The sequence below is a fragment of the Nannospalax galili genome, unplaced genomic scaffold (genome assembly GCF_000622305.1).
Source record: "Nannospalax galili isolate Female #2095 unplaced genomic scaffold, S.galili_v1.0 scaffold1617, whole genome shotgun sequence".
Taxonomy (NCBI): Eukaryota; Metazoa; Chordata; class Mammalia; order Rodentia; family Spalacidae; genus Nannospalax; species Nannospalax galili.
In genome coordinates this window covers 234,666-262,460 of record NW_008340915.1, presented here as the reverse complement: position 1 = coordinate 262,460, position 27,795 = coordinate 234,666, and the positions used below count along the sequence as shown (strand labels likewise).

The window sequence follows — 27,795 nt, the reverse complement described above, 5'->3', positions numbered from 1 at the left end:
GACCTCCAAAGACAAGATAAGAAGATTCTACCAGTTAACCAGAGATTTTAGAAGCAGCTTTTCCCTTATCTTAAGAGGAAAACAGTAAACACTTCCAGACCCAGATCCTGCCTGGCAGACTGAATGGAGCCAGGTTTACAAGCCCAGCTTTTCCTGCTTCCCCCTTCTTGATTTTTCCCCAAAACTTCCCCCGCTTCTGCACCCTGAAGCCCCCATATATAAGTCCCAGCTCAAAACCCATGGGCTGACATCTTTCCCTTCCCCAAGGGAAACGTGTCCCATGTGAAATAAAGCTGTATCCCTCTGGGAGTTCTATCTGTGCCTCGGTGCCTCATCCTCCATTCGCTCGCTCTCCACCCCAAAACTTTTACCTATCACAGTTCAGAACATTTTTTAGTTCATCAAGCCCCTATGCCTGTGTAACTTCAGCATGCAGGGCTTCAGACTGGCCATCCCAGCCTGACCTGCAGGCTCCATGCTGTTGCAGAACAACCAGCCTTGTCTGACGAAAACATGTCACACTTTTTAAAGAGGGGACTTTTACCAGTGTTCATTTCGTGCACCGCCTTTCACTTGTTTTCTCTTCTTGTTCTGTGCATGAGGGCTGCTGTCTATGATTCCCAGTTGACTGAGTGGCAAACCACTTGCAGCATACCGGCGTGGCTTGTACATTAAGATTTATGTCAAAGTAACATACTCAATAGAGAAAGGGAGCTGGCTACTGTGGCATTATACAAGTCAATGTATTTCTATTAAAGCAAAGTGAGTGGGACAGGTTTATGGCAGACACTGCCATACACCTCTAGAACTTCCAAAGGCAGACTGATCTGATTTAAATCTGTGAAGCAGAAACAGGTCAGTAGCCCAAGAAGTGGCCTCTTACAGATCCAGCCATGAGGCATCAGGAAGACAGGCAGCTGACGATGGTTCATAGTAAAATGTTCCACCACCACAGATAAGGTAAAAATTGGAGAGCTTTTGAAACCACACACGAGCCCTTGAAACATAATGGTGATTGCAAGTACCTGCACAGGACATTTATCACTTTTATTAAGAAACAATGACTGTGAATCCAAGATAAAAACCAGATGTCTGATCAGCTGTTTCAGAGGTAAAAAATGGCTCTTTATAAGAAATGATGGTAAAATGATTCATTCAGTTTGGCAAAACATTTTATTCAAAGAATCCCCTTTCCTTCTTAATTCTGCTCAAATAATTCATAAGGCTGGAAGCTGATGTCTGATATTTGCACAGTTCAAAGTCTGAATACTCACTAACGTCTCCTGGCTGTTCTACATATGCGGCCCCATCAGGGCCTCCCTCCTCTGATCTGTGTTCTTAAAATGTAATACTCAATGATGCACTCAGAGGCTGAATAAATAAAATCTTCACCACCATAATCGGTTACTTTTCAAATCATCTTTTTTTGGAGGCTGAGGCCAGTCTCTGGAAGGAAACTGCTTGCAGTTGTAAGTGATGCACAAAGACATCTTTGTGTTGCCTACCACTTTGCTTTACGAGTCTTCCACCTCAAAAGGATTGCAGATAGTCTACCAAAGGAGTCATTAAATACGGCCTTATTTGTTCAAATGTAGACCAGGTTTCTTTTTCTCCCTCTAGCTCACTTGTTGTTTGCTTCTTACAGGTGATTTCCATAGGCAAAGCTCAGGGAAAAGACGTCTGAGATACCAAGAGTAGACAAACAGACACAACTCTCCAGGCAGCAGTCAGTAACACCGGCTGCACTGGCTATGAGATGGGAGGTGAGCCAGGTCACCCGGCAGCCACTTCAAAACCCCTTAGGAATGTTTAACGCTCTGATTGGCAATTCCTTACACTTTCTTCCTGAGCATCAAATGTACAAAGTAACAGATGCACAACCACCAGGCAATGCAGACAGCGAAAGCTGGGTGGCCTTCTCCATCGTCTCCCAATAATTTCCCAATCCTTCTCCTGCTTGGTACCAGCTTTCCTACCAACCAGCTAATGAGAGGTGGGAACAGCTGCAAAGAGGGTGGAAAAGACCCTGCAAACAAAATTCATTTCATCATGTAACACAGACACTATGCCAGGGGCTGGCAGTGCAAAACTGAATTACTCCTGGTCCCTCCTATTCCTGGAATGTCTACAGTAAGGAAACTTCTGGAAAGAGAAAAGATACTAAAGAGCTGAGAGGGGCCAGTCTGGTCAAAACATGTTCCAAGGTTTATGACTAGTTCAAATTTAATAAATATTGTTTATACTTATTTTCAAATATCATACCAATCAACAGTAGTAACAAATGGATTTCATCTAGATTGGCAGTTCAGTGTGGGCATGAACTGCCACAGACAAGATTCAGTCACATTTTTTCAGCAGAAAGCTACTGAGCCCAAAATGTTTTGGTTATTTCACAGGAGCAGAGTTCCTCATAATTCTGTTTTCTCCCCACCAAAGAGAAGATCTTGATTTCAAATCTCTAAATGGGGTTTTTCTTCATGCACTTCTGTGTACCTGCTCATGTAGAGCTAACTGGTCCACTGAAGGTCATGCCTACCACCCAAGGCTAATTCGTGGATTTTGATTTATTACTGACCTTTTATATTTCCCTCCCTTTCCCTAGGCTAAAAAAACCAAGTAAGAAGGGAACAGTGGCAAACAGCTTCAGCCCCCAGGCAGAGCTGGAAAAAAATATGCAGCTCTCTCCTTCCACACTCACACACACGCCCGTGCGTGTTCAGCAAATGCTGCCCATCCACAGCACACTCAACAGCAGTGCTTATAGGAACATAAAATTGATGCTGTGCAGATATCACACCCTATAAAACTCCTAAAAAGTAGCAAGAGGCCCCAAAGAACAGAAGCATAAGCAGCGATAACAGGTATTGCTCAGTGGGAACATGGGTGAAAGGGGGCTGCGGGGAAGTGGAGAACCTGGAGGTCCAGTCACGAAGTGGGAAAGCCAAAACAAAAACACCGCAGAGAGGATGAGGTGCGTGGAAACAGCAGTGTCTGCCAGAGCCCTTAAACCCTCATGTCCCCTCCCAGAACAGAAAGGGCTGGGCCACAGACCAACTCATGCGTGGTCTCCTTCTGCTTCTAGCACTGAGCAAAGTAGAGAAAGCAGCATTGCGCTTTGGACAATTGGTCGGGAAGAAGGAAAAAGAAACAAAACCCACAGCTACTTGACTGTAAACTCATCTAGTATATTTCTGGTGGTTTTAGTTAAATCAAAAAAAAAAATCCAAAATATGTACGAGGCCCTGGGTTTCATCCTCAGCAATGCAAGAAAACAACTGAAAAATCAAAAATACATTTCGGATAAAAGAGATAGTGATTCTTTATAGCATAACAAAAGGATGTTAGTAACAGGGGTGCAGATATTAAACATAATTCAGCACCCACCGACCTCTCCTCTTACCTCACCTAACACATCCAGCAGTTAATGTGGGCTCACATATACACACCACATCTTCTGGCTAGAGTCCTTTGCTATTTGACTCTTGGTCTAAAGGTATTTTTTATGTCTTAAACTCTATAAATAGAACAAACTATATGTTCTGTCTCTGAAGCACAGAATTCTAGTCCTGACCCAGAGAAAGAAGAAAGGTGTTTACAGACATCTCTTTACAAAAATCAGGCATGAGTCTGATCTATAAAATGACGCATTTTCCCTTTTAAAATCTTTTTGATCTGAATGGAAAAAAAAAGTTAGCCAAGACGAATAACTTTTTTAAAGATTAATTTTATGGATATAACTGAAAGTAATCATATTAGTAGTGAATATTAATTCACTATTCATTCATAGTGAATGAAGCTAGTCTCAGAAAGACAAATACCCTATGTTCTCTCTTATTTGTAGTTCTTAGATCTGATATAGACACATAAAATCACATATGTATATAGTGTATGAAACAGAAGCCAAACTCTAGGGGAGCAAAGGGGACTAGCAGGTGTGGGGGCAAGGTGATGGTGGAGGGGAATGTGGGGATGTGCTCAACATACAGTTCATACTTGTATGAAAAAGTCATTGTGTAACACAGTACCATGCCCAGGGAGTATACACAAAGAAAATTACAACAAAAATTTCAGAAAAGTGATTTTTAAAAAGTTTTAGCTAGTGTCTATTAGATATATTTCCATCTATCCAACTACAGAGAGAGAAACAAACTCACGGGCTCCCCAGGCACTCTGTCCCTGCAGGGGCTCATTCTGCTGTATGTGTGCTCTGACTTCTTAGGTCCCTACATTTCCTTTAAAAAGACTGCCAACAGTATACATACATACTCTGAAACCATAATCTAAAATCCAATGGATCCAGTTAAATCCTGTCTGTGTGTATCAATCGGTCTCAAATAACTCTAAATTACAGTCTTTCCCATCATCATAAAAAGGTAGTATTATGTTACTCAAGGTTATAGTCTACTAGGAGTTATCAGAACATAGCAGTCAAAAAGCCTCTAGGGACAGATTCTTAAACAGGAAGACAAAAAGTATTTTTTGTTATTTTCCTTTTTAAGGGGACATTTAACACTTGGTATTTATAGCACCATTAGTCCAAGAAACTCCATATATTTCATGCAAGTAGCTTTTGGGCCTATGAATGGGGTCACATCTAATTCAGAATCTTTGAGAATAGACCATTACCAGGACTAGGAAGCTGTCAACATCCAAAAGACAAATCAGTCTGCAAATCCAGGGACTTAGGTAGAGAAACAGTACTTACATTTTATGTAACAGAAAAGCAAGGCAGTTTTAACTGCTTTCCCAAGGGACCCAGTGGTTAGGATACTTTTCTTTACAAGTGTTGTTCAGATTGGTCAGAGAGTATCTCTAGACAGTAGGGTAAATAGCTAGGAGTGAGCCAAGAGACACGGGGAGCCACATCTCAATTTAAGAACACGGTCTGCACATAAAAAATGAAAGGCCTTTGTCTCTGTGCAGACAGAAAGAGTAGGGTTAGCTACTTGTAGAGGAAGTAGCTGGGTGAGGGTAATGAGGCTCTGGGACTAAGGGAAGAAAGAGGAAATCAACAGATTTCAGTGCTGTTCAGTCACACATAAGCTGTGCTATCTGACAGGGCTCCTCTTTATCAACATTATCCCACATGAGGAAAACCAGTCCATTGAGATGATTAACAGAAGACAGGAATGTTTCTATATGTACCAAAGCACATACCTATACCCACAAACCTCCTACCTATACCCATCAAGAACATAAGATACCTTACAGGAAAACAAGAGTAACTTTCCATGGTAGCTGGGATTTGACCTGATTTATATATCACACACCTACATATCTTAGTCTGTTATCACCTGACTGCTGGCGACTCTGAGCGCCAGGCAGAGGCATCTCTTGATTACAAAGCCTTAAAGCCTTTCACAGACATCCCCACACAGCTGAGATCCATGGCTGGGTTCACAGGGGAAGCTATCTCTCAGTGCTAAGCAGGGTGCCAGCACACGGCCACACTTCCATCCCCATCTCAGTAACAGGCTAATGGGCTTCACATGTGAGATGGATGGAAAAGTCTGCCTCTTTCCCAAATCCACTGACAATACTTGCTTCTTACTAATGTGCCTTGGGAGCTGCAGGATTGCTCTAAGAACAGAAAGCAACAGGTAAGAAAAGCATCTGACTCTTGAATTGGGTTAAAAAAAAAAAAGCAAAGTGTGGGAAATGGGGATCCACCACCAGTGCACTCCAGCATCACCAGCATTCAGCTCACCCATCACCAAAGCTCTGCTCATGGGAACAACTGCTTCTTTCCCATTGTGCTGGAGGGAGCCTCACCTCATTGTTCCTGGGGTCTTTTTGTTCACTTGGCCCTTGGGTTGTTCAGTGGCTGATGGTGCCTGGGATATTTGATAGACTGCAAAGTGCTGCTGAGGTGTAGAGGGGTGACAGGAGTGGGGAAAGTACATTGTCCCAGGAGGGTAATGGCTGTTGTGGCAACAAAACATGGCCTCATCTAAGACCCCACAGACATAAAATGTTCCAGCAAATCAAACAGAAAAGCAAATGCAGAGGCTATTCAATAGTACAGGAGTAGGAGCTTTTTTTTTTTCTTTCCTTTTCAGGGTTGAGGGATATCTATTCAGAGTCTACAAATATTGTCAGGATAGACATGAAAGACTGGATAAGTCTTGCCCTTCAGCAGATTCTCTGGAGCCTGTTAGGTTCAGCATCAGCCAAAGTGAAATGATGCTCAGACCTGCGCCAGAGGCCTCCTGCCCACAGCACTGGCCTGTCTTTCAGGAAGACCTCAGTCCTGCTTGTCGTCCTTCTTAGGCTGACTTTTTGTGGTCCCTAGGTTGTTCCACACCTCTGTGTACATTAAGGTCCCAATGAAGACAAACACAGTACCCAGCCAGTGCCACAGAGTGAAAGGGTTCTGGAAGTACAAGATAGAAAAGATGAGGCTCACAAACTTGCGAAGAGTCACAACCAGTGTGACAGTGAGGGAGGTACACTCTGTTGTGAGGATAAACACCCCCCTAATGCACACGTACCTGGAGGAGAGTTAAGGTCATTCTTGTACTTGGGAGAGAGCATTAGGCATGATTCCTGGCTTAAGCATCCACATTCTAAGAAAACTTGAGGGTCTGCTATGGCTGCTTTGAAGCTTCTCCTCAGCAGAACTTCCTGCAGAATTCCTGCCCCACCTTCCTAAAAACCATTATTGTGGATTTTCATCAGAGTTTACAGTGAAGGTCATTGCCAAGATAGTGACAGAGGGTGACATTCTCGGGAACGGTGGTCCCAGCCACTTTTATTTTGTCTTGACTCAGGCCCTCTACTCTCTTCTCCAAAATGGAACTCTGTATGGTAGATATGAGGTAACTTCAGAGGAAGGCAGTTAATCTCAATCTGTTTCACTATTTCAAAAATTCCACAACTTTTGTAATGAAGGTAAGGTCATTCTATTAATATAACTTTTTAAAAATTGGCCTTAATTTGAAGCTTGTTTCAGAATTTTGTGTCAACTTGTGATGGTTATCAATACCCTAGAATACCAGGAAACCCCAGATGGAAATCTCAGATCTTTCACGTCTCATGACCAACACCAGTTTTTAACAATCCATGGAGTCCTCTGATTTCACCCGGAGTATTTCCTCCATTCCCACATGGTTACTGACCTTGACCTTCTGCACCACTAACATCAATAGATAAATGAATCTGTTTCCAGCTTACCACAGAAGAAATTAAGGCAAAAAACTCATATCCCACATGGTTAGGAAAATAAACATTTTTCTACCAAACACCATGGAGAAGGCACAAATAGGACAGAAGAGTCCAAAGGATACTGAGTGACAATGTTCATGAGGAGGTAGAACCACATGACAGGCATAATCACACCGATGACTGGAACTTGATAGAGTTCTGCAGAGGTGAAGAGAGGATGCCATCATGCCACGATTGGATAGTTAAAACTTTTGAACAAGGTAATGCAGGCAAAGGTAACAGTAATAGAAACAGCAGTACTATTTCCCTCATAAAAGACATTGGCCATATATCCCTGTACTTGTTTTGATTCCAGTCTATAGTACCATGAGTCACTGCTCTGTAGGAACATTCAGGGAGCTTCACAACTATGGCACTAATAATCAGAAATGATTCTCCAAACAATTCAGAGCCCCCAAACATTCTTACATACTACCTACCTTTTTATAACACATTTTTTAGGCCAAATGACAGATATGACCCTGCACATGCAAAGTAGGGCTAACATGGGACAGAATACATTTACCTCTAGAGTATGTGTAACATAAAACTTTGATTTAAAAATTATTTTTCTTGTATGTTCATTTATTCCCATAACACTCCCTTAGTAGATAATCAGATTATGTAGGAGATTTCTTTCAAGTTGACTGACCATCTACAGTTAGTTTACCCAACAGTCACTTTAAAAAGTAACAGCTAAGTTTTACTACAGACATTTCTAACTAATTCTTGTTCTTGTGGCCTATTTAATCTGTAGCTAGGAAACAAGCCCTGTTAGCATTTTGCTCCCATCTTACTTGGTGCCAAGGTAGCTCAGATCTGTAGCAGCTCTACCTTTCAGGAGACAGCTGGGCTGCCACCCAGCTTTGCAGGCTCCAATCTCTGTTGAGGGCTGGTGTTAATGTGTTTGCATTCTCAAAACATTTAACATTCCACATTCAACTGTAAACCCACAATTCCAAAGAAAGTAGAAACTAAGGATATTCTTGTTTGCAAGTAATAGAAAAGTGCCTATAAACGCTCTTGCTGCTGCAACTAGATTAGCAGCCCTTTTGTATACTGGAAGGAGCAAGGTGGACAGTTGTGAAGGGACAGAACACCAGATAAGGACCTAAAATAAAGCTGCAGTCAAGTCAAATGTAAAACTGAGGCTTTGCCTCAGACAGTGGCAGATAATACTGACATATAACCCCACACTCACCAGACTTATTGAACAAAACTGCGTGGTCATAAATATCAGAGGCCAAGAAGATGAAGCCAGGCAGTGGAAGAGCGTGCTGTGGGAAAAGATGGATCACATGAAGGTAAATGCACAAATATTACAGAGTAATAGAGTAGCTTTACAGTGATTAAAGTTGTGTGATAAACAGTGTTAGTCTTAACTAAGTCAACTGTATCTAGTGTCTCTGTCCACTTGACATTGTATGGCATGATATCTACTTGACCCTACAGAGTCTGATGGCCATCAAGGCCAAGTCAAGCACAGGAGCCAGCATCCTTCCCTCAACACAGGGGAAAGGGGAAACTTAAACATATTCATTCCGCCCAAAAGGATGTGTTACTTACTAGAGTTAAAAGTGTTAAGGAATCAGATTTCAGAGAATTTAAAAGCTGGGGGGAAAGAATGAGAAGACGACAAGCTGGGTAAGGCAAGGTTAAGACGCCCAACAACACCACAGATAGTAAGATCCTTAACGGTCACTGTGCTTGGCATTGTTCTCAGCGAAAGAAACAGACCAAATACAAAGCTTAATTGCTAAAACCTCCCAGCCACGAACTCTCTCTAAACGAAATTGCCTGTTCAGGTTAACTGTGCACAGAAGTAACTGTCTCACCCTGACCTTGAGGGACACAGCTCTGGAGAAGAGGGAGGCAAGATTGGGCGGGGGGGGGGGTTCACCAGCTTAAAACAAGCCCAAGTACATATGGTTAACTGAACTACCATGGGAATAAAGCCCTTTGGGGGGACCCATATGCCCCCAACCTATCCCACAGATACACACATTCCTCTTGACCTACTGTTCTGAGAACTTATTTTCCCTTTCTAGGTTTCCATACTGGTTTTAACAATTTCATGTATAGGAAGTTGTGGGCCATGATTCCTGTCCCATAGAATTGCCTCTGGGTAAAATGTTTTATTTGGTTGATCATGATCATCTTGTGTAGAAAACTGTTGCCCAAAATGCACATTATTACCCTGTCAAAAGTACTTCAGCGTATTGGTCTAAAAGCTGGTTACTAATAATAAACAGACCCTTCAACTACATTAAAATTTCATTTGGAATAGCACAGTACAAACAGAGACCCAAGGAGCTGCTTACATTATAGAATAATGCCTCCTTGGAATGTTTCCCAAACTGTTTGTATAGCGTCTCTTGGAATATACCCATCCTTGCTGACATCAACAGAGCAAAAGTCAGTGCCCCGATACCTAAAAAAACAGTGATCAGAACAATTACAAGATGCCTGCATTTCTTAATTTCTTGATTTCTGGTATTTTCTTAAAGTAACATTTATTTACAGTTCTCTAAGTATCATTACCTACAGAATGGGTACACATTTTAATAATAAGAATCTACCACAATGTTATCATCTAATCCTCTCTAGTTTCCTATTTCCTCCTATGTATGTATACATACGTTTATGTCCTAAGACACAACAGGATTATACGTACATTTTTACATCTTGCTTTTCTCACAATATTCTTCTGGACTTACCCTTCAAATCTTTTACTAAATGTATTTTCAAAGTGTGACAATATCTGCATTATCCAATCACATGGTTGCACCATACTTAAATGTCTTATAATGAGAACATTTCCAATTATTTCACTGAAATCAAAGTATACAGATATTTAAACAAAATGTTGATTACTCCCTTAGGATAAACTTTCATAAACAGAACTACTAAGTCAAAAGTTAAAAAACCTTTATGACATTAAAAAAACTCAATACACAATATGTTTCTAGAAAGGCTGTCAATTCTCACTGCCAACAGTTCACATGAAAACAGCTGTTTTATTGCACCCTCGCAGCAGTGAGGGTATCATTTATCCTCTTGCCAATATGACAAGTCAAAAATAAAAAGGTATTGTAGTTGGTTTCAATTGGCATGTCTTTGATTACTAGATTGAGGATATAAAATCACTGGACGTTAATTTTTCCCTATGAACTGTATATTCATATCCTTTGCAAATTTTCTCATTGGGTAAATTATTTCCCTAATAGTGCAGAGAGATCTTCCTATGTGAAGAACAGCAGCCTAAAGGGTTCAAGTTCAAAGCCAAGAGATAGGAGGGCACACTTCTTTTGCTGCTACTTCTCTTCTTGGCCAGTTTTAATCTGCTCTTGTCAATACGGAAAACCCCTGGAGTTTCCCCTCTAAATCAGTGTGAAGACAAGACTCTACAGGAGTTGTCTAATTAATTCCACAAAGAGATACTTGCATTTTTAAAAATTCACAAGAGAAGTAATATGGGAACACTGCCATATGGAGCAGTTAACTTATGAAGAAAATAAGCCTAAGATTTAGAAATATGTCCCTTGGAAATTTGGAGTTGGGGTTCTAACCTGCCCTTGCAGATGTTTCTACTCAGCAGACAGGCTAAGAGGAGTGATGACTCTCTTTGCAGTACTCCTCAAGAGTGTGATGGACTTTTCTCTCTATGCCAGTGGCAATGAAGAGAAACATGGTTCCACCTTGTAGAACACACTGCTCTGAACGTCAACATTGGCCTCTTCATTTTTGAACACTATGGTTCAGACTCACACGATCCCAGATTCCCCTCTCCTCCTCGGCATAATCTGTTTAGCTGAAGCTTCTTGTCAAGAAACATGTCCCACAGGAGAAAACTCAACAAATACAAGAGCAGAGGCAATTAGCTGCATTATAATTACTGTACTCGCCTAGTAACCACCATGCAAATGCTTGGAATCCATCATTCTCACTCAGGCTGGACTGGGAAGTCTAGGAAATAAGAAAATATACTAGGTTCAGAGCTGGAGACCAGAACTACAAACAGCACACTGAGATACATGGAAATATGTATGCTCTCCATTTCCCTCCACCCTTCGCTTTCAGAGATTTGAATCCTTGTATTACACAAGCTTTTTAATTCATTACATTTTTAATACGTGCCTAGCAATGAGGCCCTCAAGATGAGTAGTGAATACAAATGATTTATGAGCTGATTCTTACCACTTGCTTTGCTGACATGAAAGTGCAAATAAATATCCCTGCAGACACCAGGGCAATGGAGGTATATTTGAATATACTATATCTGAAAAATAAGGACAAAAACACCTTATAAAAACAAATACACACTTTCTAATATTTACAGTCAGATAATATATTCAAGTACAAAACACTACAATACCACTGGAGGGCAGGGGAATGACGACTCTCCAGCAGTTGTCTCCACGTTTGTTGACCAGTGGATGGTTTCATCAGAAAACACAAAAAACAGAAGCACAGATGCACACCAGACATGACACTGCATTCAGTTCTCCAGAAGCCAAAGGCAAGCCTGCAGTCTTCAACAGAATCTGTAGCTTTTCCAGTCTTCAGAGGTCCAGAGTTGAGTCATTTTTATTTATTTTTTGGTCTTTTTGAGACAGAGTCTCCCTGTAGCCCCAGCTGGCCTGGAACTCACAGAGATTTGCCTGGAATATGTAGACCACCCTGGCCTCAAACTCACAGAGATCTGCCTGCCTTTAGAGTGCTGGGATCAAAGGCATGTGCCACCGCCCCCAGCCCAGAGTTGGGTCATAACACATACTATTCAAGATGAACAGCAGATTATCAAGTACAAAAAGGAGAGTTGACGCTCAGAAAACAACGTCTATTCTGCGGGGGAAGTAGTTCTCTAAAAATTATCTGGGTAGCTATTTGTAAATGTTTGTACAGTTGGATAAAGGGAGGCATATCCAATTTGAAGAACTGTGGGCAGCAATTAACAGTGACATTTCACATGAACTAAAACAGTATCATTACTATCTGCTCAGATTCTTGGTAATCAAGGAAAAGGCCCCAGGGAAGGATTAAAAGAAATTAAACTTATAGAATGAACCATCTTTTTTTTTTTCCTACCCAAGCATATTGTATCATTTGGTCACAATAGCTCACCAAAGGCTGATCTAGCTAGCTAAGAAGGGGAGGGGAGATGGCTGAGAGGGCCATGCTGGGAAGCAGGCAAGGAAGCAGGTACTACTGGAGTGGAAGGAGACTGGTGGGGAAGGAGAAGGGGCTCAGTGGGACAAGAAAGGGATGGAGGGGTGAACATGATCAAAACGCATCATATACATGTATGAAAAGATAATGAAATCCATTAATTACTGTATATAGTTAATATATGCTAATAAAAACCTTAAAGTATATCAAAAGTTCAGTATAGAAAGATTAAGCTGAAGAAGTTTGAAGCTCAAGCCAAAAATAATGGTTAAAGAAAATATAGATGGGGGGTCTTAAATTCTGGAATGAAGTGAACATTATGGATTCAGTGGGGCTCAAAGGTAGAGCACTGTCTTAGCATGGGCAAGGCCCTGGGTTTGACCCCCCCCTTCCCTTTCCACCAACCAGCCTGCATCAGCTGGAGAGAGAGAGAGAGAGAGAGAGAGAGAGAGAGAGAGAGAGAGAGTCAGAATATGAATGAGTAAAGTTAAGTTAGAGAAATTCCTGCTCTATGGGTGAAACAAAAATGATGGTCAAAAGGCTCAAACTCAAGATGACAGATTGTAAGCAAACTCTGAAGGGAAACTGAGATGTTTGAGAAAAGCCCTGACAGTCTGAGGCAGTATCAGGAGACTCTAATTCTTTTTATATATTCTTTTTGTTAATATTTCATTTATTATTTTATGCACATGAGTGTATTGCCTACATGTATGTAAATGTACCCGTGTTGTGCAATGCCTGTGAAGGTCAGAAGAAGGTGTTGGATTATCCTGGAACTGGAGTTACAGATGGTTGTTATCCGCCATGTGGGTGCTGGGAATCAAACCCAGGCCCTCTCCAAGAGCAGCCAGTGCTCTTAACCGCTGAGCCATCTTTCTAGCCCCTTTATATAGTATGTAACCTATTATGAACCAAATCAAAGTTTAGAAAGGAACACAGGTCTATCCTAAGGTGATCTAGCTATCAATAAGTACAGTCTTCATCTTAAACAAAAAATCTGATCATTCACTATCTATGCTTAAAGGCAGATGACTGGGAAGAAAGAATCAGCTAGAATGGTACTTATCCGGGAAAACCATAGCCTGGGAAGACAAAGGAAACAAGAAACCAAGCCTATTAGCACAAGACAATCGTCTTTGTTATGATACAACCCTTAACTTAAAAATTCTAGGTTCTGCCCAGAGGCAGATGTGGTGGCACACCTTTATTCCTAGCAGAGGCCTGTGAGTTCAAGGCCAGCCTGGTCTACATAGACAGTTCCAGGCCAGCCAGCGCTACATAGTGAGACCCTGTCTCAACAAACAAACAAACAAACAACAAACAACTATAGGTTCCCTGTCTGAATTGATAGCTGCTTTTCAAAGCTAAAGAATTCTAATACAGAGAGTAGATACTAAACATATTGAAAATTTGGCATAACCTGTATGATTTTAGTCTTAGCAGTGAAGGTGACCTTCCCCTGAGAATCTTCCAGACTCTGGCTGTCTCTCCCCAATGTCCCTTTCTCTATGGCAGTGAGGGGTGAGGTTCAAGTGAAGCAGATTCTTTGACAAAGCATCCCTGGGAAATTCTGACAGTTTCTACCCCTGTCCCCATAGCACTAGTGGCAGTTACAAAGGATAATCCTGAGCCTTCTGTTCCTTTGTCCTGTCTACTTAGGCCTTCACTAGGAATTTTCTTAACATGTATGATTATTCCCTAGTTTATTATATTACATTGATAAGCAGCTTCTGAAGATGTAGTGCTGAAGAAGGGTGCTGAAGATGGAGCTTAGTGATAAGAGTGCTTGCCCAGTTTGTGTGAGGCCTGAGTTCAACCTCTAGCAGTGCCAATAACAAACAGCAAACAAACAAACAAAAGCATCTTCTAACCTAGGACAGCTCTGTCTCACAGAACTTCTGCACCACTGGAAATGTTCCTTATCTACATTCTCCCATATGATCACCACTTCCCACTTGTTACTACTGAGCCTTTAAAATGTGATTAGTAAAAGTGAGAAACTACTTCATTTTATTTCACTTAAAAAATGGTTCCCATATAAACAGTCACAGGTGGCTAGTAGTGACAATATTGCACAGTGAAATTCTGTATCAACTGATTTCACAGGTTAACAAGGCACCAAAGATTCAGTGATTAGAGAGCCACAGGAAGTCAAAGGTAGAGCCTCTGAAGTGGTTAGCTGCCTCAGGGAAGCTCATTATAATGCATAGTTCTTAGTGAAGGAACTAAGAAAAAGGTAGATAGCTGTTCGGGCTAGTTTTACTCAACTTCACAAAAACTGAAGTAATCTGGGAAGAAGGAACCACCACTGAAGAATTTCCAAGACCAGACTGGTTTGTGGCTTATCTATGAGGCATTTTCTTAACTGCTAGTTGATGTGGGAAGGTCTAGCCCACTGTGGGCGGTGCCATCCCTAGGCAGGTGGGCCTGGGCTGTACAAGAGACAGCTGAACAAGCCAGAGGAAGCAGCATTCCTCTGTGCTCTCTACTTCGGTCCCTGCCCCCAGATTCCTGCTTTGAGCTCCTTTCTGAATTTCCCTCTGTGATGGACTGTAACCTGGGAGTTGTAAGCTGAAATAATCCTTCTTGCCCTGCTTTTGGTCAGTGTTTTATCACAGTAACAGAAAAGCAAACTAGGACAAGAGCTGAGAGCAGTCCTTTCTCCACTGTCGGAAAAGGAATCCTGGAGACTAGTCCACAGACTGCGGCTCAGAATATCATTTCCACACAGAAAATAGGAAGGTGTACTCATTACCTTTTCTTCAGAATGATAATTCCTAGAATCATGTTGGCAATTAGAGAACCCTGTAAAAGAAGACCGGTAACAGTTTAGTGCCCTAAGGAAAGAAAACAATAGTTCAAGAAGAACAGGAGCACAGACAATGGGAGAACATCAGATGAAGGTGAAGATGAACACTTACTATGGCAAAGAGGAGAGACCGTGCAAATCTGTCATTTGCAATAATAGAATCATTTCAAGATACAATGGGGATAAAAATTATCAATAACTGGTGATAGTTAAAGCTATGGCTAATAGAGCAAAATGATACCTTAGACCTATTTTTCTTCAATTTTTCCATCTGTCTAATTTAGAATACTAATTTAATATGCTTTTCTTTCCCCCACCTCCAGTTTTAATGAAAGAAGTCATGCAGGGAGGGATCTCTCTCTTCTCTAGAAAGGAGTCAATCAATCAAGTGTTTATTGAAAGTGCTATGTGTCCAATGCTTGGAAGGTCAGCTCAGTGATTACAATTATCTTAGACAAAAAGAGCACATTCAATCTCACAAGAATCTCAGGCAACATGGAGATGCTGTCGCTCCAGGCACTGCTCAGTGTATACTCTGCTGCATCTTCACCTACACCCCATAAAGTTTTCCCTAATCTTCTGGGAACACTCTTTCTTTCTTATAAACCAGATACACAGCGATCCCACCATATATGACATAATGAAGAAAGCCATATCACATTGAGAGGAAATCCCCTTCATCAACAATTGTCCTGCTGGGGGAGCTGGAGATGGCTAAGAGCTTAAGAGCACTGGCTGCTTTTGCAAAGGACCAAGTGTCAGTTCCTAGCACCTACAGGGTGGCTAACAACCATCCATAGCTCCAGTTCCAGGGGATCTGATGCTCTCTTCTGACCTCTGTGGGCACTGCACAAACAGGTGCACTCACAGATAAGCAGGCAATACACTCATACACATAATAAATAAAGAGACTATATAAGAATATATAATAATAATAATAATAAATAAAACATATATAAAAAAGAATTGTCCTGCTGGGCATGATGGGACATGCCCAGTGCTCAGGAGGCTGAGGCAGGGGAATGGAGAACTCCAAGACAGCCTGAGTTACAGAGGAAAACACTGAAAGACAGAGGGTGGAGAGGGGCACTGAAGACCTTCAGTGGTAAGTACGACTATAAAATCAATTGGATGAAAATGGAAGTAAAATCTGTTTCCCAGAGAAACTTCCATTCTTTTTGTTAATCATACATTAGATCTGAGATAAATAAATGTAAGCCATACATCTTTCTTTTTGCCTTTCTTGGTAGATGAAAGCCATCCTTGCACACATACTGAAGAAAAACTATTCTCACACCCTAGGCTTCGCTGTTTTATGAGACTTCTACTTGTGCTACATGTTCAACCAGCCTGCTTCACTGTATTGCTGAGGACACACATGAGATCTGGTAGCACTTACTGATCTGAATATCATATGCAGGGGCATGGCAATGTTCAGATTCAAGGCATAGTTGTTTACCACACTAACTGTGAAGAACATGGTTACCATGATGGCATAATACCTGAAACAAGAGAAACAATATTACACAGAACCCATGACTTCAATTTAATATAGAAGGAACTACATATATTTGGTTGAAAAAGTAAATACTTTTGCTTACTCTATTAAGAGATTATTATCAGCCTTATCACATGAAGTCAAATACTAAGCACATATACATATATACCAATACTTCACAAAGTCAGAATAACATGGAGGAAAGTTTGAATTACGGATTAGAATGAAGGAAGCACTATTTGAATATTTTTCAAGTATATATATATATATATATGTATATTTATGGTGACTTAACACTAGGCTTTAAAAATGTCACCTCGTAGATATCAATAATTTTTAAAGAATCCTTGCAGATAATTTTCATAGACCTCTGAAAAACTTGAAAATGGTCAATTCTCTTAAATGCTTGCCACATATATTTGTTTGTACTATTATTTTTCACAATTTTGAATTTAAAAAATTCTAAAGCTTTGCTAAGTCAAGGCTCCTTATTCAGCTAGCTACTGTGGAAAATATTCCACACTCTGAGCCAGTAGCCTCTAAAGTAATAAAATCAGGGTCCTTGCTACTTGAGAATTCATGTTTTAAAATTACAATAAAATAAAATTTTTTTTAAATCCTAGGGGTAAGGACATAGCTGAATTGTTAAGAGTGTTTGCCTAGCACATATGAGGCCCTGGGTTTGAGTCCCAGCACCACACAAACTGGGTGTGATGGGGCAAACCCATAATCCCACCATGTGGGATATGGAGGCAAAAGAATCAGTTCAAGGGCATCCATCCTCAATTACATAGCAAGTTTGAGGCCAGATAAGGCAATGTGAGATTCCGTTATTTAAAAAAAAAGGTCCCATAATCATGAAATAGAAGCTAAAGGGATAAATACAAATGAAAGTTTATGAACAAATAAATGAATTAAATAATTTTCTATTTGACTTCATTTTGATCTAGGAAATACTTAAGATGCCTGCCATATATAGCAAACCATGTTAACTTGTCAATGTTTTTGTAGGTCAAAAAGGACTAAATAGGAACAAGTTCACAAATCACCCCGAAAAACATTAAAGAACAATATTTTAAATAAACGCCTAAAGAAGCTGGGTAAAAGCAGACAGTGGGTCTATATTTTTCACTAAATGTTTACCACTAAGGGGGGGGGGCACAGATTTCCCAAATCTGCACATCTGGAAAATGTAACAATGCTGAGTCCCATACTATCTTCTCTGACAAGAACTTATTTTGTATTGCTGGTTACATATAGAGGTAGACAGACCTGACTGTGGACAAGCAAAGTCAAGGCTGAGCTGACACAGTCTGCATGGTGAAGAACTTGACAACCCAGAGAACAGCATTACATGCATACAAGATCACCAGTGGTGGCTTCATGCCTTCTAAGTAATAGATAGCCCTTAGCTACTTTACAAGGCTTCTAGCAGAATTTTCTCAGTCCTATCTTAAAGACATGCCATTGGGAAACAGAGCTGATTAAGGTCTTTCAGGGTAATTAATTCAATTCTTCCATGTGGTTGCCCACATAGCACTACCTAGAAACTGTTCATGGAGCCGAAGGACATGAATGAGATTTTGATTGCGGCTTTACGCACAGAAAATAAAGCAGTCACCACAAAGAGGACATGCATGAGAGTAAAGTTATTAGAACAAGATCATGGGGTGGGGGAACATAATGGCCACCACTAAGTGGGGGGCACAATAATACAATGGTAGAGGCTGAAACAGGGAGGCACAGGCAGGAGATAGGGTGGTCAGCCAGGGAGAGTATTAATATATAAGCTATGGTGACACTATGTATCCTGATCCACACCAGTGGGATGAAGGAATGGGAAGACCCAAAGTAGTAAAAAATTGGTGGGGTCCTAGTGTGATGTAAATCCTGATCTATAGGAAGAGAAAGTTTGACACAGACATTAAACTCCATTAAAAAAAAAAAAAAAGCAGGGCTAGAGAGATGGTTAAGAGCACTGGCTATTCTTGCAGAGGACCCAGGCTCAATTCCCAGGACCCAGATGGCAGCTAACAACCGTTCCAGTTCCAGGGGAGTCCAACACCCTCTTCTGACCTCTGGAGGTACTGCCTGACACAGGTGCACTTACATACATACATGCAAGCAATATACTCATATATATATATAATAAATATTTTTAAAAATTGGAATATTTAATATTGCATTACCAAAACTGTAAGGATAATATTAATAACAAAATTCATTAGGCTATTAAGGAATGCAGCCAAAGAACTCTAACAAGGACTCGAGTCCTTGGGAGACGCTCACAGGGCTGTGTCTCACAGGGTTAGGTGACACGAATCACTCAGCAGTCTATCTCAAGTCTCTGTCACAAAGTCTCTTTGTGTTTGGCCCCATGACTACACTTAGGCAAGTGTGAACTGATGGACAGAGGTCTAGCAGTAACAATTTTTGATTAGCTTATCATTTGTTTTCTTTTAATTGAAGTGAAATTCACAGTCACAACATAAAATCAACCATTTGCAAGCAAACAATTCAGTAGCATTTAGTAATTCGTAGATTGTTTACTTACTACCTCTTTATTTCCAAAAAGTTCAATGATACCACTCTTAGCATAACTGATAATTTTACCACCACAAAGAACATCATATATAAATATTAAAAATCTACGGTCACATTAGGCCTTTGACTAACCCCGTACCACACACATATACACTTATCTCCAGCATAATAATTTTAAATTTTGTGGGCAGGAATTTTATTCTAAAAATAATTTTCTAGAGTGATACAAAATATTAAACTGATAAAACTAATTATTCAGGCTGAAGAGACAGCTTAGTGGTCAAGAGTGCATACTGCCCTTCCAGAGAACTTGAGTTCAGTTCCCATCACCTGCGTCAGGTAGTTCATACTGTGTATAACTCCAGCTCCAGGGGATCCAAAATCCTCTTCTGATTTCCAACGGTACCCATACTCATGTGTACATATCCAAACACAGACACAAACACATGCACATAATTAAAAATAAAATAAAAAATTTTAAAGCTATTTAAAACTAACCAGCCCACTCAAACCTTTGTTCTAGATCTTAGAAACGTATACTTCATACTTCTTGGCTTTTGAAAAGGGCTGAAAGAGACTTCAATGTGCCTTACCGTATTGGGATAGCTGGTGGCTTCCTTCCCAAATCAGCTTCAAAGAGGAAGCCTTCCACAGCAATAAATAGGAATTGTGCAAATGTCACGATGTTCCCACATCCTGGATGCTTCCTGTACAGTGAATAACAGAAAGAAAAAGTACGGCACAAAACTGAGGTAAAGGGCAGGACAATTTGTCATAGCTTCAGTTCCAAAGTCATGAGAAGGAAGGACTTCTGCAGCCCACTGCCTTGTCATCTGAACTCTCACATCCCATGGATCACACACTCTCACATCACGCCTCACTGAGAATGCCAAACTGTCTTGTCACTCTTTCCTAGGTATAGCAGGCTTTGAATGAGAATCCCTCTCATTGCCAGAAGTGTGGTACAGCTTTCCCAGCAAACTGCAAGAAATGTCCTGGCAAACCTAATACATTCCTCATTAGTCAAAAGGTCAGGAAGCTGAGGCAGGTTAGCAGCAAAACCCAAGGACAGAAATATGCTGGAATTCTCTTAAAATGTTTATCTTTCCTGGCTAAGACATGACTTTACTCTTTTAATAAGGTACATATATACATGTCTGTACACACACACACACACACACAATTTTATCTATGCAAGGATGATAAAGAAGAAATGTCAAGCTGGGTGTGGTGGCACATGCTTTTAATCCCAGCACTCAGGAGACAGAGGCAGGAGAACCTGTGAGATTGAGGCCAGCGTGGTCTACATAGTGCATTCCAGGCTAGCTGAGGCCACAGGGAGACACTGTCTCAAAAATATTTTAAAAAATATCAAAAAGGCATTCTGTGGTTGGGGCAATAAGCTAAAAATGATTGAACAATATTGCTGTAGCGTATGGTGCCCTGTAACTCTTAACATAGTGTTTCAATCCATCAGGCAGTCAAGAATAAGTCTGGAATTCAATTTCTGGATCAATTTGCCTTTTAGAGTTTCTTGAGTTCAAGAAATAAGGCTAAACTTTGTAGGAATCGATAAATAATTATGTAAGACCTTTATATGATTCAAGGAGCTAATTAAAACCATTTGCTTCAATACAAGATACAGTAAAACTTGAACTTGAAATGGCTTGTAGCACAGTGCAGGTCGACTCTGTCCCAGCAGATATTCATAAACCCATGCACCAGAGAGGGCATGATGGGGATATACTCAGTGGTATTATAGAACACTTGCTTACCATGCATGAGGCCCTGGGTTCAATCTCCAGTACCACGCTTAAATGAATGAATAAACAAGCCAACACACCCATGTTCCTGGAGGGGTTCGCGCTCTCAGTTCTTTTTTCACTGTTCTGAGCTAGGACTCTGAGAATCTGTACTTGTAAAAGTACATTTGATCCTAATAGGGAAAGGGCTGAGTCTGCACATACATCTACTTGTGAGTGTGTGTGTTTGTATGTTCATGGTAACACAGGACTGAGAGTGACCATGCTCCACAGTGGCTCCGATTGACCTGCAAGTCACCTTTGTCACCTGCAGTGGGAGTTAATCAACTTACCTAAATTAATTTTTCTCATCCTTACAAAAATTTTAAAACAGTTTAGTGCCCATCACTGGTTTCCTGTTGTGTGAATGAGTCAGTCCCTGAAAAGCACTTAACACAGTGCCCGCCATAGAGTGAACTGACAAATAGAATCAGGATGATGACCAGGCCATAGATGCTTACACACTGAAAGGTCTTCAGTCAAACAACAGTGAACACCTTTTTTACCGTGTGTGTGTGTGTGTGTGTGTGTGTGTGTGTGTGCGTGTGTGCACGCGCGCACACACGCACAAGTAGGCGTCCGAGGTTCTGAGGTTGATGTTGGGAGTCATCCTCCATTGCTCTTCCATCTTGTCCACTGAGGTAGGCAGGGTCAAAGCCGGACCTAGCCCACACAGTTTTCTCTGGCGCCACCTATCTCTGCCTCCTGAGGCTGGAATTACAGGAGGGTCACCATGCCCACCTCGCATGTGGGTTCTGAGGATATGAACTTTGGTCCTCACTCTTTCACAGCAAGTGCTTTAACCTCTAAGCCATTTCCCAGACCAAAAGTTATCCTTCTAAACCATTCATGGACAATATTTTTCCTTTATAAAGTGAAAATTATATATTACTGTAATGAGAATTCAATGAGAAAACATGAAGGGCCAAGCGCAACACCGGAGGCTCAGAACTTCTCTTGCTCGCACTTCTGTTTTCTACCAAAAGCTTGTAGCACAATTCCTGAGAATCTATTCTGCACAGATGGTGGAAATGATCCCTACCTCTGCCCTCAAGACAAAAACAAGAGGAAGTCAAACGCAAACTATGGCCAGCAAGAACACAGTACCCTGGTAGGGATGGCCAACGCATGGGCCAGGCCCCTTTCATCTTTGTGTTCCTAATCATGGGACACAGTGTCTGGCCACAACTCAAGTAAGTCAAGAGTTTGGGGAGACCTCACTTTAAGCAAATGTACGCTAGAATATTAGCATTTTACAACAGATTTTAATATTCATTTTACAAGTGTATCCTTCATATAATTTTTTTCTCTTTTTTATCTCATGTTTTTTATTGATTTTTTTTGTGTGTATTTCATACAGAACATCCCAAACAATCTTATTCATCTTTATATCTGCATCCCAAATGGTACCCTCCCATAGCCCCCCCACCCCACCCCCACTGGAGCCCATATACTCTGTCATCCCTATTATTGTCCACTGTGTTGTCAGTGCCCCCAGCCATTTCCTAGTGTTTGTCCATCCTCTGAGTCTAGTCAGCCTATCTAGAGTTCCTTGTTTTAGGAATATCAGCTCTTCCTCATCTAGCAGCAATCAGTTGCCAACATTCCTTTAGATAAGACTGGGGTCTGCTGTTTATTTTCTCAGTTCTATGCTGGGTTACAGTCTGGGAGTCTTTTGGGCCACTCTGGCCAACAACTCAAAGGAAGGTATCTCCTGTCTGCCATTGTTTCTTGTTATGTAACCTTTAGCTATACACATGGACTCTTAAAGAATTATACTGATCACTTTAATCTTTGGTTATATTTTCCTTTTGGGTGTTTAAGACCATACAGTTTGCCCAGATTAGACAATTATTTTTACTCTTAAGGTCATTTGAGGATCTGTTCCTCAGGGGTCACATGGGCTTGGGAGGAGCCCTGGCTCCTTTCTTTTACCAGTTCCATCTATGTGAAGATAAGGCCACGGCTGGCTTCACTTGGAAGCATGGAGGAAATGTTTCCTCTGTGTTGACCCTCCTCTTTGTAGACTGGACACTGGTTCAAGTCCATCTGGTGGGGTCTCTACAGCCTCCTTCATCAAGAGGACAAGTGACTCACTACAGTCACAGGACATTTTGAGAGATGCTCCATAGTCCCCTGGAACTTAGTCGACCTTGGAGGGCAAGGAGCAATAATTGCTCTTTAAGTCCCTCTGACCAGATTAGTATAGGTCTCAAAGTATGGCTATTAAATATAGGTTAGCTCTACCAGTCTGGTACTTTTAATTACCATGCACTACATAGATAAAGCTTGGGCAAAAACCAAATGTTTTCAGATAAACCTTGACTAGACATATATTATGTTCCTTGAGCTAGTTATATGTATAAGGTATCAGTAGATTATTGGACTAATATGGTTCCCTCTGTTTTTTTTTTTTTAATTAGCTAGGCATTATTTTTCTTTGTTACTTTCTCTTTATTTATGCATATTTCATTGCTAAAGGTACTGAGGCCATATGGTACTAAGGTAAAAACTCCTGGGACTTCATGGCAAATAAATAGGGTTTGTGTATACCCCTTTCATTATTATTGTTATCATCATTGAAATTAAGAGGTTTTAGATGGGTTTTTAGTTGTACAATTATTAACATCATCCAATTTTAGGACATCCCAAGCAAAACCCAATACCCATCAGGAATCATTTCCCCCTTTCTCCTTCCCACAAGGTCTTCTGACAGTTCTAATCTTTCCATAGGATTTTTAAACCTCTCTATAATGAATCATATAATCCATATTTCTTTTAAAAATATTATTTTTATGTGTATGAGTGTTTTGCCTGCATGTATGTAAGTGCACCACATGTGTGCAATGCCCACAAAGGCCAGAGGAGGGCATTGGCTCCCCTAGAATTGGAGTTGTGGATGTTTGTTAGCCATCACGTGGGTGCTGGGAATTGAACCCAGGTCCTCTGTAAGAGCAGTCAGCGCTCTTAACCACTGAGCCATCTCTCCAGCCCCATAATGCAGGTTTCTTAAAAGTAATACAGAGTACATTTTAGGAACACATACTGTTGGCACTGCTATCAAGGGAACACATACTGTTTGCCTGCAAGTATGTAAGTGCACCAAATATGTGCAATGCACACAGAAGCCAGAAAAGGATGTTGTATTCCCTGGAAGTGGAAACCAAACCCAGATCCTCTATAAAGTAGACAGTGCTCTTAACCACTGAACCATTTCTCTAGCCATGGAGGTGGGTGTTAGGAGATGGGCGATGTGAGAGAGAAATGTGAAGGGGTTATTTCTTTTAACCTGAATAATTTACTTTAAAATTTCAGAGTGAAAACTTGAAATGATTTCCCTCAGGCTTTTGTTCGCTTAAACTTTCTCAAGTATTATAATCATTAACTGCAGATAGTTTCTCTCACTTTGAGTTTTCTTTGGCAAAAATCCAAATTTTAATCATTAAAAAAAAAAAACAACTTTGAGCCAGTTGTGGTAAATCAAAAAATTTTTTTTTTGATCTTTTGGAGACTGGGTCTCCCTGTAGCTGGTTTGGAACTCCCATGTAAACCAGGCTGGACTCAATCTCACAGAGATCCACCTGCCTCTGCTTCCTGAGTGCTGGGATTAAAGGCTTGTAACACCATGCCTGGCTAAATCAAAAATTTTAATCTTAAAAAAAAAAAAAAGCCAGGCATGGTGGCTGGACATGGCAGTATATGCCTTTTATCCCAGCACTTGGGAGTCAGAGGCAAGTGGGTCACTGGAAGACTGAGGCCAGTCTGGGATGGACTACATAGTGAGTTCCAGGCCTACTGGGGCCACAGAGTGAGATCCTGCCTTAAAGAAACAAAGCAGCAACTTTGAAGAGAATGAAATATGCAGATAGCTTATATCGTTTGCATTTCTTTCTTAGACATAAAATGTTCCTATTTAATTCAACCTTGTTTTTGATTGAAAAATTAAATGGGAAAAAGAAATGTTTCAGATTGTTTTCCTGATAGAAGACACACATTATTTCAACACCTCGCCTACTTAGCTAGCTGATATACATAGATAGATCACATATATAAAACGGGTATATTCATACAAACATGTATCTCTTTTCTAAGGTAGAACATAAGTTCCTTAAAGAGGGGGTGGTCAGGGCCCACTTTGTTACTTTGAAACTGTTTGTATAATGTATTGTGTTTGTATTTTATCCTTGGTCCTAATTATAGGTACACCAAAGTCATAATGAAAACCCTGAATTTGTTTTCCACATGAGGGAAAATGCTCTTTTCTTTCAACAGGTCACTTTGGTCTTTGTATTTAGGGCACTTAAGGGTTCTAAGGAAACTATTCAAAAAGCACAGTTTCTGCTCTATAAAAATGTATGAGTTTTCCATGCTGATGTCCCAGGATTAAAACCACAAATTCCAAGATCCTATCTAGAAGAGTTTTAAAGACCATCTGGCCTAAGCAGGCCTATCTTACTGATTTATAACAGAGGAAGTTGTGACTCGCTTAAGCAAATCAGGAAAAAGCTGCTATTGGTCTGATACACTCTGGATTCTATTAATAAACACACTTCCTCACCATTTTATGAAAACCCACTTTGTATACAAAAATGTAGATTTGCAAAAATAATTAAATAAGAAATGTGGATTCATTTTAAACTGTTCAAAGTATTCTAAATAAAAGTTCCTACAAGGCATGAAAAGATTTTATAAAGGTAGATATCCTTAACTTTTCTGGACCATCTCAGAAAATAAGGTCTGCCTGTATTGAAACAAAGTTGTAAGCTGGAAAGGGAACGCCAGCTAAGAGTGTACTTAAGGCTTTCCACGGGCATCTCATTCAGTCCTTCAAAACCCATGGGGCTGATGGAACCATCACTCCTTTGATGGCTGAAACCAAGTACTTCTGCCAAGGGCTCACAAATTAGTAAACACAGACTTCATTTGTTAGCATATTCTGGCATCACACAGTCTTTGGCAACATTTAATTTAATGGCATATTCCACACAAATATTGAACTACTATTCTCTGACCTTCATTTCCATAGCTGGCCTGAATATATCACTTTTTACATTTAAAAACACATTAAATGTGTATCAGTTCCAAAGTGGCCTTCCTTTGAACTGTAACAGGCTTAAAGCCAGATATTTTCCTTTTTGTTTTCATTTTCCTTATCATCTACTCCCAAGACAATCAGTCTTTATCAACAATCCACCTAATAAAATGTCAAGCTCTGTAACTGCAAAATGTAACCCCATACAGAGTTTACCGTAAGTAAACTGCTTGCCTCACAATGGCTTAACTCAATGGTACTGAATAAAAAACTATTTCTACTAGACATCAGTGACCAAAGTTAAAAAAAAAAACAAAAAACAGAGCCCTGGAAATGGTATTGGACTAGGAGCTTAGATAGAAATCTCGGATCCCATTTCTTGCTTGACCACTTACACGGGGTGAAAAGCAACCTAACTTCTTTGGATCTGTTTCATTTTCAGCAAAAAGAATGTTTTGTTTTGTTTTTTGTCATTTTGAGACAGAGTCTCCCTGTAGCCCCAGCTGGCTTGGATTCACTATGTAGACCAGGCTGGCCCCGATCTCACAGAAATTCACCTGCCTCTGCCTCCCCAGTGATGGGATTAAAGGCGAGCACCAACACGCCCTGTTGAATGCAATTCTTGACCCCAGGATTATTCAGATAGTCAAGGGACACAATATGATAGATTCAGAAACACACAGCTAGATGGCATGGGTAATTCTTTTACAGGAAAGAAGGTCCAGAGAAGCTATCGAAGTTGAAAAGGTACATTGCCAGAAAGTAATGGAGACAAAACTGAAATTATGAACTTGGAGCTATTTAGTCCTAAACCTTTTCCACCCCACAAGTTTTCTCTTCTGTAACTTCTGCTTACTGAACTTTGCACGTTATTACCTAAGATTATTTGTAAGCCACCTCCATAAAGCCAACTTCGTTCCCTTTGGGAAAGTGTCATAATCATTGTCAAGCTATACTTCAAAGTGCACGCTTCCCAATTTAAAGGCTATAAATCATAATACAGTAAAACTGGGAACACTCCGGGACCATTTTGACAACTCCTTTATTATTTTCTGTTCCACATCACTGACATGTTATGTTTGGGCCAAAGACTCATAAACCTTCTCTAAGACCATTAAAAGCAAACGCTTTGTGGAACACTAACACAAATGAAACTTTCTTTGCAACCTGTACAAAATGAAACTGCTTTGTGTGTGAGAAGGCTTTGCTCAAGTCGGGCACGTATCATTCATTTAAGTGGACGAAGAAAAGAGCTGGAATTGGAGAGGAAGGAGGAAAGTGAGGGTGGCTTAGTGGGGGAACCTAGGCTCTGCCACCAGTTCCCTGAGACCTTGGACCAGTTACTTGTAAAAGCCTCGGGCTTCAGTCTCTCACAGTGTGGCACTGGGGTGATGACAGCATCACTCTGGGTGCCCCCGTCACCTGGATGCAGCGGGATGCAACGGTGCGCAGGGCTGCGGAGTAGCGCACCCTGAGGGTATTCCCAGTGCAGCCGGGTGGGAACGTGGCCAGGGCTAGGGTGGCTGCCTCGGACCAGCCCCGGAGTCCGGGCGCGGCCCGCGCGGGTCACTCACCGGACCAGCAGCTCTAGGAAGATCACATTACTGCAGCAGCCTGCGAACACCAGGCCCACCGCGAAGGCCGGGCGCATGGCCGGGGTGCAGAAAGGGGAGCGAGCGCGCAGAGGAAGCGCCCGTCTACACCGCTACCGTAGGAAGGTGGCACCGAACATCACACA

General features: G+C 41.0%; 1 protein-coding gene across 4 annotated transcripts; it reads right to left on the bottom strand.

Moving 5' to 3' along the window:
• Nucleotides 1–58: 58 nt before the first annotated feature.
• Nucleotides 59–27,795, bottom strand: Slc35b4 (solute carrier family 35 member B4). 4 transcript variants are annotated; one of them, XR_003849989.1, is made up of 12 exons: nt 27,632–27,795; nt 19,817–19,930; nt 16,581–16,683; nt 15,128–15,177; nt 11,401–11,482; nt 11,109–11,169; nt 9,525–9,634; nt 8,405–8,480; nt 7,287–7,362; nt 7,119–7,168; nt 6,492–6,800; nt 6,241–6,373 (listed from the first exon to the last, which is right to left on the bottom strand). XR_003849989.1 is itself a non-coding variant. In XM_029564919.1 (10 exons), exons 1-10 carry the CDS (start codon nt 27,706–27,708, stop codon nt 612–614), a joined length of 801 nt encoding a protein of 266 aa, XP_029420779.1. In that variant the 5' UTR covers nt 27,709–27,795; the 3' UTR covers nt 59–611. The 4 variants fall into 4 exon arrangements, 3 of the variants coding, with proteins under 3 accessions (XP_029420779.1, XP_008834291.1, XP_029420778.1); XM_029564919.1 differs by lacking the exons at nt 6,241–6,373; nt 6,492–6,800; nt 7,119–7,168 and adding an exon at nt 59–663; XM_008836069.3 differs by lacking the exons at nt 6,492–6,800; nt 7,119–7,168 and having other exon boundaries at nt 2,484–6,491.